This window comes from Acanthopagrus latus, chromosome 5, assembly GCF_904848185.1.
Source record: "Acanthopagrus latus isolate v.2019 chromosome 5, fAcaLat1.1, whole genome shotgun sequence".
Classification (NCBI taxonomy): domain Eukaryota; kingdom Metazoa; phylum Chordata; class Actinopteri; order Spariformes; family Sparidae; genus Acanthopagrus; species Acanthopagrus latus.
In genome coordinates this window covers 25453794-25471520 of record NC_051043.1, presented here as the reverse complement: position 1 = coordinate 25471520, position 17727 = coordinate 25453794, and the positions used below count along the sequence as shown (strand labels likewise).

At 41.1% G+C, this 17727-nt stretch overlaps 2 protein-coding genes across 3 annotated transcripts; one reads left to right on the top strand and one right to left on the bottom strand.

The window, feature by feature from the left end:
- The first annotated feature begins 34 nt into the window (after window positions 1-34).
- LOC119019973 (ubiquilin-1-like) lies at window positions 35-8640 on the top strand. Of its 2 annotated transcripts, XM_037098983.1 has the most exons (11): window positions 35-1499; window positions 1649-1791; window positions 3105-3223; window positions 3367-3629; window positions 3898-4059; window positions 4173-4317; window positions 4400-4521; window positions 4849-4932; window positions 5040-5155; window positions 5383-5554; window positions 7462-8640. In XM_037098983.1, the coding sequence occupies exons 1-11, from the start codon at window positions 1377-1379 to the stop codon at window positions 7597-7599; spliced, it is 1587 nt and encodes a 528-aa protein (XP_036954878.1). In that variant the 5' UTR covers window positions 35-1376; the 3' UTR covers window positions 7600-8640. The 2 variants fall into 2 exon arrangements, with proteins under 2 accessions (XP_036954878.1, XP_036954879.1); XM_037098984.1 differs by lacking the exon at window positions 4849-4932.
- Window positions 8641-11041: 2401 nt separating this feature from the next.
- LOC119020168 (probable gluconokinase) lies at window positions 11042-17359 on the bottom strand. The gene is made up of 6 exons (XM_037099331.1): window positions 17066-17359; window positions 16903-16983; window positions 15660-15690; window positions 15454-15540; window positions 13179-13222; window positions 11042-12657 (listed from the first exon to the last, which is right to left on the bottom strand). Exons 2-6 carry the CDS (start codon window positions 16938-16940, stop codon window positions 12288-12290), a joined length of 570 nt encoding a protein of 189 aa, XP_036955226.1. The 5' UTR covers window positions 16941-16983; window positions 17066-17359; the 3' UTR covers window positions 11042-12287.
- Window positions 17360-17727: the final 368 nt, after the last annotated feature.

The window sequence follows — 17727 nt, the reverse complement described above, 5'->3', positions numbered from 1 at the left end:
GCACATAATCCCAACTCTCGTCACCTGATGGGAAGCTTGTGAGTTCATACAAACAGCAAGACATTTTACATTTAGCAGAAGCTTTTGTCCAAAGCGACTTACAGTAATTCAGACATACATTCATACGCTGGTGGTGGAGGCTGCAGTGGTGCAGACCAGCACATCAGGAACAGTTTGGGGTTCAGTATTTTGCCCAAGGACACTTCGACATGCAGACCAAGGGAATCAAAACAGCGACCTTCCGATAACAAGACGCTGGCTCCATCCCTGAGCCGCAGGTGTCAGAGTCTCACCGTGTTTCCTAATGATGATTTTACTGTAACTTCACATATTTTAGTTGACCACAAGTTCAGCCTCCCTCTCACTGTCACTGCTGTAAGCTTTGAGTAGAAAAACAGATAATAGAGATGACAGTATTTTGACTTTAGGACCAGTTCTGTGGTATGGATAAAATTCTCGTCAGCGAATGTTTCTATAAATCACACGTATGTTTGAATATGTACATGTCACAGGTTTAAGTGACGTGGCTACCAAGCCGGTGACCACAGTTCAAGTCTGTGTTTAAACATGTAAATGTTTGCAACCCATTTGATTTTCTAATGACTTATTTTATTTGAACTTTTATTGATTTACATTTTCTTGTTTGATTTAAATGATAGTTGATACACGTTTGTTTTGAACTGAACATAAGATGTCCACAAATGCTTTGAAAGGAGCCTATAAATAAAAATGTATTATTATTAGACATGTGGGACGATATCCAGCTGAGTTTGTGGTGACAAAAACAGGTATTTTAAGCCTTAAAAATGATGTTTTCCAAACCCTAACCAAGTGTTTTTTGTGCCTAAACCTAACAGAGTAACAGCACAATGTTGTCTTCACATATTTAAAATCAACATAAAGCAACATTAAGTTTTGACTCCTTTATGGTTTTGCAGAATGATATGTTATTTTTCTCTGGTTACTGGGTTGTTTGCACAGAAGTAGCAGCCATGTTGGATGCATTTGTCTAAAATGCTTTTTACCGGCTGTGAAAGAAGTTTTTGTGAAATAAACCAGAGCTCAGAGTCTTCTAACTGTTTTTGTGGTGTACTATATCTTTAAGTTGCCTCAGGTTACATAACAGATCATTTCATCAGACTTCTCGCAGTGGCACCCATGTGAGGAGCTGCAGATCGTTGAAGGTATCACAGGACAACAGGGAGGTGCAGGTTGGGTTTGTGCGCCACCCTGCGCAGTGGGACCGCAGCTGGCGCGCATCCACACAACTTTCTGCCGAGTCATCATCGGGACAGACGCGCGCAGCTCCGGCCCGGGACCGTGCGCTCCTCTCAGGCCCGCTCATCTCCATCACCGTCAGCCCGGACACGACCGGCATGTCGGGCTCGGTGGAAGCGGAACCGAGGGCCCGTCAGAGGTCCGAAACGATCCACGTTGTCGTGAAAAGTCTGACAGACAGCAAAGACTTCATCGTCAGAGGAGGCAGCAGCGTCAGACAGGTCAGAGGAACACACACCGGCAGCCACGCGCTCTCTGCACATGTGCGTAAAACCGCTGGATTTGCGGTTGAAACGGTGTGTGTGTGTGTGTGTGTGTGTGTGTGTGTGTGTGTGTGTGTGTGTGTGTGTGTGTGTGTGTGTGTGTGCAGCTGAAATGGGGTCTCGCAGAGCGCCTGGGAGTCCCGGCAGAGCTGCTGGTGCTGATCCACTCCGGCCGGGTCCTCAGAGAATCAGAACTCCTGAGTCACCTCAAAGCACAAGATGGCTCAGTCCGCCTCCGCATGATCCAAAGGTACACGGAGACGGTCATGTGCTGTGAGGAGATAATGTATGAGAGAGAAGAGAACTTTAAGATAAGGATACTGCATATATACTGCAGAGTGTAACATTTTTTATTAAAAAAGTAAAGGTTCTTGAGCTCAACTTCATGTGTTTATATGTCCAATAGCTCCTCAGAGCATCTTCTGCCGGCTCCAGATAAATACTTCAAGGGCATGCAGACACTATTTCATTTAGAATGAAATCCTCATCATGAGTTCAGTGTTCCTGTGTCTATGATATGTGGTATTAGAAAACACACATTAAAATGCTGAGTAAGTCTCTGCTGCGTTTCTGTCCTGAGATGAACCCCTGCAGTCTCCCTGCACCGCCCATGTGTCTGCTCCCTCTAGTGTAGGATCTACATCTGATGATTTTGTGCTTATTACAGTGTGACGAGCTCAGTGAATTAATTTTGGAACAGTTAAGAAACATCTGTGTCGCTTTAAATTACAGCCCACCGCGGTGTTCGTATTTTGTAGAAGAGCCCGATCAATATTTTGCTCTGGCGATATTATTATTATCACAGATGGATCAGAATCAGCGTGTAGGATGTCCGTTATGCACCAGTATGAAAACTGAAGGATTGTGATACAAAAAAAAGATGTTTGGGATGATTTGTAACTATTCAGGGGCGGCTGTAGCTCAGCAGGTGGAGCAGGTTAACTAGTGATCGGAAGGTCGCTGGTTCAGATCCCAGCTCTGGGCTGAGCTGAGCTGCATGTTGAAGTGTCCTTGAGCAAGATAATGAACCCCAAATTGCTCCTGATGTGCAGTTGGCACCTTGCATTGCAGCCTCTGCCATCGGTGAGGGTCCTGCGATGAGCTGGCGACTTGTCCAGGATGTACCCTGCCCTCGTCCACAAACAGCTGGGATTGGCTCCAGCACAAACCCCTGTGACCCCATAAAAGTTATAAAGTGATTACAGATGGATGGATATAACTATTCAGTTCCCAGGTGTAAAAAGTTTCATCCTGATATTATATCGTATCTATTCTTTGGACACAAAGCTTCAGGTTATCAAAGTCAGCACCTTATTCAGATGGCAAATATTTGTAAGCTTCAAATGGAAATTTAAAAAAATATGGTATTCCTTCCTCTTTTCCTCAAATGCATTTAGATTTAGCAATGATTTTAAGCTATGCACAAGTACAATTATAGATCAGATGCCCAGTAATCTACATCCAGGTAAGATTTCCTTTACTTGAGCCCAGAACACCTTCACATGTGTACACAGTGATGACTGCAGCACAGGAACTAGATACAGATTCAGTTCCTCTTCTCAGGCCTCAGCATTCGTCTGCGGCGCCCACCAGTGATCCGGCTCCAGAACCGCTCCGGTCAGAGCTTCCCAGTTCTGACCCGGATAACTTCACACCATCTCCCACCTCTCCACTCTGCCTGGGTGAGAACTGCACTACACAGAAACTCGCCTCACCTCCAATAATTCCGTCTATCTAGGTATTTACTGCTACTTTGGAGTGGTCAGACACTACTCGGCTCTCCAGCTCATTTGCATGTCCTTTTGATCTGCTCTTGTTTGCGCAGTGGAAGGTCTGGACAGTCTTGGCCTGACAAACAGCGGCCCTGGCTTCTTCACTGCTATCCAGCGCCAGATGGAGAGCCAGCTGCTGGCTGACCCGGAGATGATGCGCTGTATCCTGGGCAGTCGCTTTGTGCAGAGCGCCCTCTCCTCCTCCAGCCCCCAGCTGACCAGACAGCTCATTCTGTCTAACCCCCAAATTCAGCAGCTGCTGCCGACAAACCCCGAGGTGGGAGACGTGCTTAACAACGCAGACGTCATCTCACAGGTGGGGGATGAAAAGGGATGTGTGAGTTTGTGTTTGAGGTGCATATGTGTTAGCAGTGTGTGCCAAAGCAGTGTGTACATGTACAGAAGATGGGCCACTGACATCAGCTGGGGAGTCCTCTCACTTTGGTTTGTTATAATAGTGAGACCACGAGTTACAGAAATGACAGATTATGTGAAGTAGATAAAACATATTTCACAGTGACTTGAACACAGTTTCTCCCTCCTTCACTCATTCCTCCCACATCTTACGATCAAACCTGCTCCAGGTGATGGACCTCATCAGGAACCCTGACATGATAGAGGAAGTGATGCACGATGAAGACAGAGCTTTAGGCAATACGCAGCCAGAGCAGGACAACCATGAAACCGTCACTGCTGATCCTGATGGCAACCAGAACTCTGAGACCAAACATCTCAAATTATCGCAGGTACAAGTTTGGAAATGTTTTCCTGAAGGCCCTGTCCAGAAAAAAAGTCTAATTAATCTTGTGTTTTAAAATGCTATGTGTGGTGTCTCATCTATATTATGTTGATGATCCAGACTGGAGTGACTACATCATCTGGGAATGAGCAGCCAGCTGAAGGAGAAAGCCATCAGACTCCATCCAGTGACTCCACAGATCCACTCAGAGGACTGACCTCCACACCGAGAGCTGATCCCAGCCCTCAGAGCACCGTTACTGCAGGCAAATACACACTGTTCAGCGACAACAAATCAAGAACATGGGCCATCGGGTTTGATGTGTGTCCTCCTCCCTCTTTCCTCAGGAATGCAGTCACTGCTGGAGGAGATCACAGCCAGTCCAGGGCTGATGGAGAGCCTGCTGTCTGGGCCGGATGTCAGCAGTCTCTTGCAGTGCCTCAGCCAGAACCCCGACCTGGCTGCACAGGTGAGAACTGGGAATGCTGATACTGACATACTGATACTTGAGTAGATGTACTTCATTACATTCCACACAGGTTTACTGGTTGATCCAAACTCGTAAACATGCGTGACAGTGAACACAGGAAAGTCAGTCAGATCGCTCATTTTCACTTGTCAACTTCTTCCCAACCATGTAGTTATTTTCTTTATGATCATCTGAAAAAAAGAAAGTCCCACCAGGCAATAATCGACCCCAGCCCCCGCTTCTTGTTAACATATCCTCATAATCGCTCCCACAAAATCCTACACGTCTCTTAAAGCCCAACCAGTTCTGATTCTGATGCTGTTTCAGATGCTGCTGAGCCACCCTTTGTTCTCAGGAAATCCTCAGCTCCAGCAGCAGATGAGACAGCAGATCCCTCTCTTCCTGCAACAGGCTAGTTAGCTCTCTCTCACTCTTACTACAGAGTACAGCTTTATTTTAAACATTGCCATTTCAGTGCGTTTGTGTTCATGATTAAAATATTGATTCTTTATATGTAGATGCAAAGCCCAGAGCTGCTGTCAGCCATGTTGAACCCCAGAGCCATGGAGGCTCTGCTGCAGATCCAACAGGCCCTGCAGACTCTGGCAGCAGAGGCTCCTGCACTGATACCGATGTGAGTATAAACACAGACGGTAAACACACACACACACACACACACACACACACACACACACACACACACACACACACACACACACACATTTACTACACACACACACACACACACACACACACACACAGAGTCCACCTCACCCTGGAGATTAAGTGGTACATCTACAGACAGAGCTTTAAATAAATTGTGAATATTTCCACATGTTACCACCACGTCTGTTTTTGCAGGGCTGGACTGGGTGACATTGGAGTCGGTGTCGGTGCCGCCCCTGAGCGAGGATCTGACTCTGTACTCAACAGCCAATCAGGAAGCGGTCCTGGGGTTGCCACGGTGACGGAGGAGCAGCAGCAGCAGTTTGTACAGCAGATGCTACAGGCGCTGGCTAACAGCAATTATGGGGTATCTCAGAGTGTTTTTTAATAACCATGTTGTCTGACTAACTGATCTGAATTGCTCCTTTTAGAGAAATCACCAGTAAATTACATCTGTCGGCCAAAAGCAGACTGAAAACTTGTCTTTACCACCCTGGCTGCTTCTTTGTCTTATTATATTATTATTATTAATACAAAAGGCAACAACATACTTGCTGTATCACATGTAACTGCAGTCAGTCTAGTAATCCTGCTCTGCACTGAGAACTAGTGGTGACAAAATGCTTTTTCCACAGCCTGTGCATCAGTGATGTCCATGTGACACTAACATGCTACATCCCTTTTGGTTTCATCCAGCTGTGATGTTTGTTGTGGTGAGAAGTTCACTCTGTCACTGTGTTTTCATCCCTCTAGTCTAGAGTCATTTCTTAAAGGCTTGTACCACGACTGAAGCATAAGTCAGAGTTGCTTTCTTCAGTTCCAACATGCATAAAAAAAATTCACGGAAAAAGGAAATTCACTAAGAATGCTTTTTTTTTTTCCTGTGTGGAGATTTTAATTCGCCTCGACTCAACGCATCAAAAAAAAAGTTTTTTCACTCGACTCCATACATGAAGATTTTTTCTTGTGCACTTTTCTGTGGTCAATGAGTATTACATAAAGAAACACAATTCACTTGGTCCGAACCAGAAGAAAAACTTTTTTTTGTCAGGTATAATGTTTAATTTCATTCAGTTCAACACATGAAGGAGAGTAAGATATATTTCTTTCACGTGTATAACAGAAAGAAAAGAAAAATTCATTTTATGAATTGATTTAAATGAAAAAAAGTTTTTTCATGAGAAAAAAAAATTTCACAAAAGAAAAAACTTTTCAAAAAGCACTTCATTCAGCAGAGAGAAACAAATTCCATGAGAGACAAAACTTTTCTTTCATGAGAGAAATAAAAAAAAAAAATTGAGTTTTTTTTAACTGTGATTACAGAAAGAAACACTTCATCCTTAAATAACACATTTCTGTTGGGTTTCGTACACAGAAAAATACGTACTTGTGAAAAAACACATTCTTTGTCATGAAACATTTTTATCATTCAGCTCATCTCGTGAAAAAAAAGATTTTTTGTTCCCAAAAAAGATTTTTTTGTCTTGAAAAAAAGATTTTTTTGTCTTGAAAAAAAGATTTTTTATTGTAAAAAATTGTTATTTTTTACTTGACTAACTCATGAAAAAACATGCTTATGTTAATTCTGTGATTACAGAAAGAAACACTTAATCTTGAAAAAAAAAATGTTTTTGTTACGAAACATTTTATTTTATTCAGCTCAACCAAACAAAACCTGTCTCCACAATGTTCTTGTGCTGCCTCCTGTGGTCTAAATTAGTATTACAGAAAGAAACACTTGGGCTTTCATCTCCTCTTTAAAGATTTTTTCATTGGGTTTTACACTGAGAAAACAAAATTGTCGTGAGGAATTTTTTTTTCTCATGAAAACATTTTTCTCGCTCGACTCAACACATGAAAAAAGTTTTCTCTTGTTTTCATGACTGACTAAATTAACAGACCGTTTTACTTTCCTTTTCCTTTCCTACCTTGTGTTTCCAGGAAGTTTGTTATTATTTAAAAAGATGCACTCTGATATTTTAGGTTTGCACATCAATTTGTGTCAGCTGACCTTTCCTCGGCAAGTTACGGCCATTTATTAAAACACCATCTCAACCGTTTCCCGTTGGCCTGCAGGAAGAAAGTGGGTTTCCTTAACCAAGCCGTGCTGCAGAACGTGGAGATTGAAGGAGAGATTAGGAGAGAAACATGCAACACACTTTTGTCAAATTGTATGCCATGTTTTCACTCCCCCGAGACACAAGACCTGTTGACTAATTCTTGATGGTGTTCTTGTAATAAATAGGATTTTAATGAACTCTGCTGTCCTCTCAGGTCCACGGCGAGGAGTTCCAGGAGGAGCTGGAGCAGCTGAGCTCGATGGGCTTCAGAGACAGACAGGCGAACCTTCAGGCCCTCATCAGCACCGGAGGAGACGTCACCACTGCTGTACAGCATCTGCTCCGTCCATGACACAACCACACACACACACAGATGCTGATGTGTGCACATACACTTAATAGAGCAATTATAAATGATTACTAAGTGCTTTAAGAAACACAAGAGACATGTAAGCCTTATTTATATCGCTGCACTTTCAAAGACACACTTAAATTCATTCCTTAGCCATCTGCCTGCCGTAGTTACCCGTCGAATATACAGCAGGAGGATGTTTCCTCCCCTGATGACCTTCAAGAGTGATTCTTTAGGTTAGAAACATGTACACGCACTGAAATCCACCCCACATGTGTAGATGTGTAGCACTTGTAAACATATTCAGAGGCAGGTCATGTATTATTAATCTCTTAGTGACGGTAAGCAGCTCAGGCCTCTTTTCATCTCTCCCACCTGGAAAATAATGAAAGCTTAAAACACCCAGAGACAGTAAAATGTCCTGGAAGCACGCGGAGGATTTACACCCTCCGTCCACAGCGACTCCATCCCTTTACTGCCCTCATGTTTCACATCCACCACAGGCTGCACCGATCAGACACACCAGATAATTATATATATAAAAAAAGTCTGCTTCCAAAAGATGTATTTCAAAAATGGAGAGAGGTTAAATTTCTGCAAAAAAAACCCACAAAATGTGTCACACTCTCCCAGGAGAAACATCATATCAGGCGTGAAGAAATGGATTGGAGTCCAAAATGGAGAGAGAGAGAGAAAGAAAAAGGATTCTAGCCATTTTGAAACTTTCTTTACATGTGAGGCTGTTGTTAGAAACCCTTTGTGCCTAACTATCTTTCACTTGCACTGTCGAGTAAAAAACAAACAAACTGGGATTTGTTGTTCTTTTCCGTAAGCTTATATTCAAGAAAGCTCCAGTAAATTCACCATGCTGCAGTGTGTTTGTCTGAAGAGGAGTGGGAGCATGTTGTGTCTCTACAAAACAACTGACAGAGCAACACTGTCACAGTAAAACTGATTTTCTTGTTAAGTTTTTGTCCACATTTTGTCATTTCACATGAATTCATGATATCCAGCTGTATAAAGCATGTCATGTTACCTCAGCGCCTCAGTGGTCATCGTAATGTTCACAGTGATGTTGAGTATTTTAATCAGATGTACATTTTCTGCAGAGGGTCACATTTAATGAAGTTCTTCCATAATATGTTGAGGAAATGTGTATAAATTAAATAACAAGGTGTTTGATTTATTACACAAGTCAGAATTACTATTTTGAAATTCATCACTTTTATGGAAAAACACATTATGTCATGTAGACTTTCCCCTTAGCCTCATATGTGAAAACTGAGCAAAGTTTAATGTGTAAGTCTGCAATAATTAAGTTTAATCAGACTTAGTTATTTAACCCATTCACACTGACTCAACAAGATAGAAAAGACACTTTCTACTGAGCTTTAGTTACATACATTTTGTTTAAAATGTGCATGTAATTAAAATACTCAGTCACTGTCTTGGTCAAATTCTTATTTTTGAGTGTTGTCTACTTTTGTTTTTAGTGTCAGTTAATCTTTTATTTTTCTTTCATGATTAATGTGTTAATCATTTAGTCAGGAATGCTTCCAGGAGGCCGAGGTGACGTCTTCCAAGATGCTTGTCTCGATAATCTCCGAGTCCAAAAAGTGTTTGATTTAGAATTAAATTGGATAGAGAAAGAAAACAAATCCTCACATGTTGTACTCAGAGTTGGTCACCTGACAGTCTCAATAAACACAATGAAACCACAAACTTGTCCATCATCTTTGATAAAAACACAGATATTTATTACACAATCACTAATTTATGAATAATCTACCGCCCCCTTCTTTGAAATCCTCCAATGATCAACCAGAAGTGTCAATGATTCAAACAAAATGTCTTTAGGTAGATATTTTCCCACTCTGTTCTCTGTTCTACGCATGTTTACTCATCTATGAACACTAGAGGGCAGCAACACCGAACCTCCTCACAGATATCAGCTGTTTTGGCTTCTAGAGTTGGAATTATTCACACACACACACACACGCACACACCATCTAATTTTTCAGTTCGAGACACCAGATCTCATTTGGGTCTGTTTCTAAAGCTGAAGCTACAATTTGATTCTGTATCATGTTCATATCATTTACCTTTAGTGTCCGTCTGAAACGTGCAGCTCAGCAGAAACGTGACATACCAACATCAAACAAGCCCAAAGTCTGACTGAAAGGTGATTTTCAGCCGTCTATAAAACATAACGGTGTGTGTGTGTGTGTGTGTGTGTGTGTGTGTGTGTGTGTGTGTGAGAGAGAGAGAGAGGGATAGCTGCACTCTATTTTCCATCCCGGCTCGTCCGTCCTCGCTCTCCGACCTCGTGGATTAACTGACACACAGGACACGTACTTCAACATCAGATATGTGTGTATGTGATCCACTTGACAACCTGTGTGTGTTTTTCTGTTGCTGCCAGACTGAAGGGGCTTAACGCTCTAGTGCGGTGCGGTGTGTGTGTGTGCCGCAGTGTGTGTGTCTGTGTGCGAGTGTATGTGTGTGTGTGTGAACCCATTCGTCTGGATGTGTGAGATACGAGAGTAGCCAAGGGGTTTTTTTCTGGATTAGAAGCTCCTAAAATATTCGGGCTGAGGTTTGTAGATGAGTCACACCACAAAAACAGCTCGACGGCGCTGACTGGAGGTGTGTGTTGTGCTGAGAGCCCGGGAGGTGTCGCGCTCATGGTCACCTGTGTCTTCTGAAGACACTTAAAAAGCTACGACCTGACCCGACCTTTATTATCTGAGGAGCTAAACCAGCCTCGCAGCGGTGTGCAGCACTGAAGGTGTTGAATCTAAACCCCTCCAGTGTGAAGATTACACTTTAAGACACAGGAACTCCAGCAAGACAGCTTAGTTCTTTTTTTTTTTTTAAAAAGATCTATTCAAGAGCAGATTAAATGAACCTGCGATGCTGAAACAGCAGAGGAGTCATCTGAAACAAATAAGTGTTGTGAATGAAGCACATTTCCCCGAAAAAGCGGTAAATAATTTGGTGCAGGAACATGTTACCTGTGTCTCAGCTCTGATCTACAGAAAATTAACAGGCTTTTATTTTGAAAATCTATCCAACATTTCTTAAACTACTCAAGTTTAGCTGGCATCTCTTAATTTTAGTTTCTGATTTGTAATTAACTGCTGCTCTTTGTTTTGTTTTGTATGATTGTAAAGTGAATGTATTTTGGTACTGGACATTTAAATAGTTGGGAATGATGCACACATGACCATCAAAAGATCAATATTTGATGACTGACTGTCATGTTTTACCGTCCTCTGATATTTTTAAGAAACAATTATTAATAAACCAAGAACTCTGTTGTAAAATTAATCTGTTTTTATTTAGTTGTGACCTTAATTTTTGCCAGTTTTGGGGAAATGTCAGCAGACATTTAAATATAATGTCAAAGGAAAATAAAATATTCAACTTGAGGTATAAAATATTAAAGAAAAACCTTCATCAGTTCATTTTTATTTCATATTCCTGTGCCCATGCAACTGGGAATCATCCCGACACAGTGACTGCAAAACCTTAAAAAAAGGGAAAAACCTCCCCTGGAAATGTTGCACATCTGATATAAACATGTCACAATGAAAACGGATCTATAAAATCAATAAAAGTCATTGCTTGATCAGATTGATGTTCTGTTTAAGAGTTTATTAAAACTTCTGCTTTTGTTTCTTTTGTAAGGAAAACTAACTCAAGGCATCTGTTCATCATTTCTTTCCTCAACAAAAATACTGTGAAACACTGAACCTTCATAATGACTTTTACAAGTCAACCATCACAATCATCTTCCCAAGATCAAAAAGAGCAAACGTCCACACGATCTCTAACTGTTTGAGTGAGTATTCAGACCTTTTCTTTGTTCTCAATCACCCAAAAAAGAAAAAAAAACACATTTGGTCCCAATTCAAATCTTTCAATATTAAATTCTCTGCAGAAAATACTGGAATGGCACTCAGACTGTGCTTTGAAATATTTTCAGATAACTAGCTGCAGTTTTCAACAGGATCATACAGATTCTGCGCTAATTAGTAGATCAAACTAAATCCTCCACTGCAGCTCAAACTTCTCTGTGGTTCTTGCAACGTCTCATGTTCACTGAGATTTGAACCAGACGGATCGTGAAATGATATAAAGTCTTCAGTCAGCACCTCTGTGAAGCTCTCATTACTGAAGGCACAGTGTTTGCTTTAAGCTAAATTAACATGGTAACAGTTGAATGCTAACATGCTAACAATGGCACGGCTACAGTGCTGATGTTGACCGGATGTCTTTAAGGTTTTAGTTTAGCGTGTTCACATGCTACTGTTCCATAATTAGCACTAAATACAATCTAAAGCCAAAGATAATGTTCAAATAATATCAGTTGTTGCAGGTGTTTGGTCCTAAATGGAGCAGTGGACTGATCAGACTGTTGACATGATGATGGTGCTAGAAGAAGGTGAGAAGATTACTAAAGGTACTAAATATATTCTGTATGGACCCTGAATGTCTGAACCACATGTAATAGCTAAAAAAACAACAAATGTCTAAGTCATGTTGGCAGAAAAGTCAGAAAATTACCAAAAGAGGATTCATCATCTGGAAGCCGTGAATGATCCCGAGACATTTCACTGATGTTAGATTAGATATTTCAGTCTGGACCGAACATCCTACCACTCTCCTCTGATCTGCTGCGGGGGTCAAGTCACTGGAGACGTCTTGAGGCTCGTGACGTGCCTCTCGACCTCCATGGCTATGTCAGGGATGCTCCTCCTGATGTCCATCGGCAAAACGTTCTCGTCATCCGTCGGAGGCTCCAAGGCGTCGAACTGGGAACGCAGCAGATCCGCTTTCATGTAATGTCCTCTGCGAGCCACCATCCTCTGGTGAAGGAGATCGTAGTCGCCGTGTAGGAAGATGAAAAAGACATCGGGAAAGGTAGGAGGCAGGATGTCTCCGGCTCGACTGGAAGGGGATGCGAGGGCTCGGGAACCGTGGAGGAGGATCTGTCTGTAGAGGCGCTTCAGGGCGGAGCAAACAACGAGAGCATCGGTGCCAGAACACCTTTCTCTGCGATCACAAGACACAGAGTTCAGAGGAAATGAGTAAGAAATGCTCGGATGTAACAAAAGTTAAAACTTTGTGGAAACAATCTCAGCAAACTTAAAGTGAACTCAAAGAGCTGAAAACGGAGGAGGAGGTGAAGAAAAGAAAGTGTGGAAGAGTTAAGGAGAAGAAGTCTTTGATGCCGCCGCAGACGTTTTAAGAAATGGCATACTTTTCCAGCTCTCCCTCACCTCTTCTCTACACTCTCACTCACTTAATCCCACTTTACTCTCCCAGACTCCCCCCCCCTCCTCGCTCTCTGGTTTTCATCTCAATTTTCAAAACCATCTTTGATATTTTTGATCTTCTTCGACAATTTCACGGCTGCGTGTCTTTACCTCGCTGCTCTGTTCCCCGGCTCCCTCTCTCTCTTCTCTCGCTCTCAACCCATCCTCTCCTCCATTTACATTTTACAAAAGTGCGTTGTGTTTTCAGTGCGCGTGCGCGTTAAAGTCTGTGTGTATATAAAGTTAGTTTATTCTCACCTCTCAATAACTTCATGCACTTTGAGAAGCCAAGGCAATCTGTCCTGAAGAGACAAACATGACAAATGGTTATATTTTTTGTTACAAACAACGTGATGTAGAATCGAGTTATTGTTTTTTAACAGAAATTAAGAAATTTTAAGTAATGCTAGAATCTTCTTAATTGATTTATGTCCTGTTTATGTAATGTTTTTGTTCTGTATATGGAGGACTAAAGCTGCAAAAATAAGAAAATAAAGAAATGAATAAATAAATAGCGAAAAAAATAAATACATTTAAATATCAATCAAAAATTCAATTCCATTAAATGCACCAAAAAATAATATTACAAACAAATATAGGCATTAACTAATGTTAAAAAATGTAACATAATTAGATATTCCTGCCTGGATTTTCCTCCATTTACTTACCTTTGTATTAATTTACGTATTTATTTACTTTCCCATTTAAGTTCATCTCATTAATTTATTTTAAAATTTACATACATAATTCTGTATTCTTTTCCTTTTTCAAAATAATACATAAACATGTAAATATATACGTTAATGCAAACATTAATTGGAACATTAATTAATCTGTTTGAATATAACATATTATATATAATAAACTCATTAAATTGTAAATAGGGTAATTAATACTAAGGTATATACATACAGGAACAAGAAATAAAACAGATGAATCAATTGATGTCACATTTTACAGACGTTGTAATACTCCCATATATTTTTAGAACTACATCTGGTGCATTTGATGGCATCTTTACTTATTTATTGAGACCTGTATTTATTTATTTACTTTATCAATTATTTATCTATTCACTTATCTATTTTTGATTTTGACATTTTGAGTCCTCCATACATGAAGTCTCCTTCCAAAAGCTAAGTTAAGTTAAGGAAACTTGATCCTTGAGATAGGAAATATATTGATTAAAGCCACTTTATACAAGGAAAACAAATATTAAAATTCACTCTGTTTCAGAGGTTTACAGCTTTGAGCAGTTTGGCAGCGCAGGAAGGGAAGAGAAGGCTCTGACATACTTTTGGGGTCACTTGCATTAACAGAGACTCTGAGTTTTCACTTTGATGAATTCAGTCACGTTCAGACTTAGTTTCAGCACATCATCCATCCATCCATCCATCCATCCATCGAGAAAGACTTGACGTGCGTTCAGCTATTTATTCTAAATAGATAAATAACTCAGACGGGACAGGATGTTCGTCGCAGTGCATCAGAGGACAGATGTAGTGTGTGCTGAGGCTGCAGCGGATGACGCCAGACTGTGTCATCAAAGTGAAGTCTGTCTCATAAATTCACCAGAAATATTCTCCTCCTCTCTAAAAGTACGACGGTCGGATCCAACATGTAAAACACTAACGAGGCAACAGAAGCCGAGCAGACGATTCTATAGCGGATCTGATAAATCAAAGTCGGGACACGCGCTGCCAGTCGTTCATCAGTCAGTTCTGATTTGGTTACAACTGAACCGAGTCTAGTTTATTTCTTTCTCACTGCAGTGCCTTTAATATGAAGAGCTGAACTCAAATGAGAGGACTCACATTCTCTCGTGTCCTGTTTGGTAATGCCGGCCTAAACCTGCCAGCTCTAAAGGCATCAAACACACAGTCGTGCCAAAGCCTGACAGTAATCCCAAATTTACATTTATGCTTCACCTCATCATTCATTCACAAACTGCCAACCGCTTAGTAGTTTAAAAAAAAACATGCCAATGCGTTGGACAGAGCGGGTCTCTGGGTAATTCTCCCTGCTGCTCAAAGTGTTTTTTTTTTTTGTTTTTTTTTTCTGAGTGGGCGGTTATCATGAGCCACCAAACAGCACTACCAGCACGCCACTGCCAAACGCTGGCAGGGGCTGCTCCGCCTGCGAGCGTGTAAACTCAGCTTTGGCAGGTAGCCAGTCAATTGTTTTGCAGGTCTCGCTTTATTTTGAAAGTCAGCATGGACGAGGGGGGGGGGAATAAATGTCGAACAAACACAAAATAAATCCTTCAACTGCACTTTTAGGACCGTGGGCTGTGATGAAAGAGCTCAGCGTCTCTCTCCCCTCCTGCCTTCACTGTCTGCCGGCTACACTGACGCCTCCTCCTGGAACTTGTTGAGGTCTCTGTGGCCGCGAGTCAGAGACAATGATTTTCACTGACAGGAGAGAAATGAGATCAGTCGGTAGATGACTGACATTCAGTGTGAGCTGACAAGACACCTCCACACACACACACACACACACACACACACACACACACACACACACACACACACACCTGGTCTGTCAATGGTTCACCCCGAGCCATTTTTTCAATGTTCTCCGGTGGGTGGAAGTCGTCCCCTTCATGCAGCGGCCAGCCCAACTGGTGAGTAAATACAAGTGAATGTTAACTTACACTGTGTAAAAAAACATGTGATGGAGGTGTGTGTGTGTGTGTGTGTGTGTGTGTGTGTAGAGAGAGAGAGGGGTGGATCCAGTTACCTTTTCTGATAGGAAGGCCCCCAACGTGCTTCTGTACAATGGATGAAAACAACAGAGAATTATTACAGATAATCGAGGAACACTTTTAAAAATTGTTTCAGACGTTACCTCACTCCGACTTCTCAGCTGGGTGGATTTTTTGCCATTGTTTTTCTTCTGTGTTAGTTATATCTGTTGTGACTTATTATATATTTACTGTTTAGTTTGACATATTTCAAAAGCCAGTCGAAGCTTTTTGTGCTCTCAGAATCTCCTCTGTTGTTGTGTTGAAGCCGAGATGGCAACAGGTAATCTTTGATATATTGCCTGCGTACGTCTCTGTTGACCTTTGTCTTGTGTAAGTCATGGTTAAATGGCTGCTTCCAGGCACAGGGCCGTACGCCTGCTTGTATTAAATGTTCATTTTTTGTCATCTAGATGATAAGATTCCATATTATAGTTCCCCTGTTATCCAGCTGAGGTGGTAAAGCTGTGGTGTGACATTGGTTTGTGTTTCATACATGTCAACATACAAGAAAACATTAAATGAGTAACTAAATAAACCATAAAAGTGTTGTAAGCCTGTGTGAAGACCATTTGTTGCGATTTTATGATGTTTTATAGAGAAAATAATCAAATAATCAAGAAAGAAATCAGCAGATTATCAGACAATAAAACTAAATGTTAGTTATTGTACGACAGCCAATTATGAAATGGACGATTAATGAGACATTCAGCTGCTGATCACTGAGGCACACAAACATCTTTATTAGTTTCTCCTTCTCAAAGCATCTTTTTTTCCCCTGTGTGCATCAACAAACCAAATTGTTTTTGTTTATACTTTTTAACACCCCTTATTTAGAGCCTACTTGTTTTTTGGGGAACGATGCCAAAATGTAAATAAGTGTAAAATATTCTGATGTCAATTCATCTTCTGATAAACACATATTTTGTATCACTCAAATGTGGTTATTAAACACTTGACAAAAAGCGGTGTTTTGTAATGGATTGTTACAGTTTAACAATCATTGTTATCATCTCAAATGACATCAGTGCTCTGAAATACTAAACTTCACTGAAAAAGTAATCATTACAAACCACCTGAAACAACATTTTTCGTCTTTCTTTAGCATAATTTCTAAAAAAAAAAAAAACCAAACAAACAAAAAAAAGGTTTAATATCAGACAACACACATCGATATGTCGGTGTTCTTATTAAGGCTACCAGCTGCTCTTAATCAACACAAACAGACAGTAAACATACTTTCCACAGCCTGACACTCCCATTATGATGTAGATCATCCTGTCAGTGGACACCTGGAGGCAGCTGCTGTCCTGAAAATGGCTTCAAGAGGAAGAAAAACGACTTTACTGAAAACTTCACGACTACAACAGAAACATTTTAGGAGTAACACCATGACACCCACCGTTATAATGAGCCGACAGTGTTCATTTATCTGACTTTAACCTCTGACAGGTGTATCCCAGCAGTAAACATGTTTTATCAGCTCTGACGTGTAAAACATTTTATAACTTCTTCAGTCGCGGACGAGAATAAACGAGTGAGTCGCTGCTCTTTGAAATCTGAACTCTAACAAACACTCGCTGAGTCTCTGATGTGTTAAAGAGGCGATGAATCCCCCATGAAGCCTCTAACCCACTTCACTGAGCGGTGTCCATGCTTGTGCCATGGCCGCGGGGTTGTTTTTCCTGAGGTGCGTGATGACGCACGAAGCGCGTCAGCGCTAACGTAACACTTAAAGGGGCCAGCGCTCCGCTCTGTCTCAGATTACGTAGCAGCTAAATTGTCTTTGACGTCACTGTAGCTGGAAATAAAAGAGAGAAATCTCACAGTTCAGAGGAGTTTTATGCAGATGAAGTGATGTGATCAAACATAAATCCACATGTTGGTGCGCAAAGTACAGACTTTCTCCCACTTACATGACTGATAATGGACTTTATGTGTGTTTTAACGAGTATTAAACACTCAGAGAGTTCATAGATCGTGGATAAACAAAGCAGGTGAAATGAGTGAGATATTATTTATTCCTGAATCATGAAAATGTGAGGATATAAGCCATATTTCAAA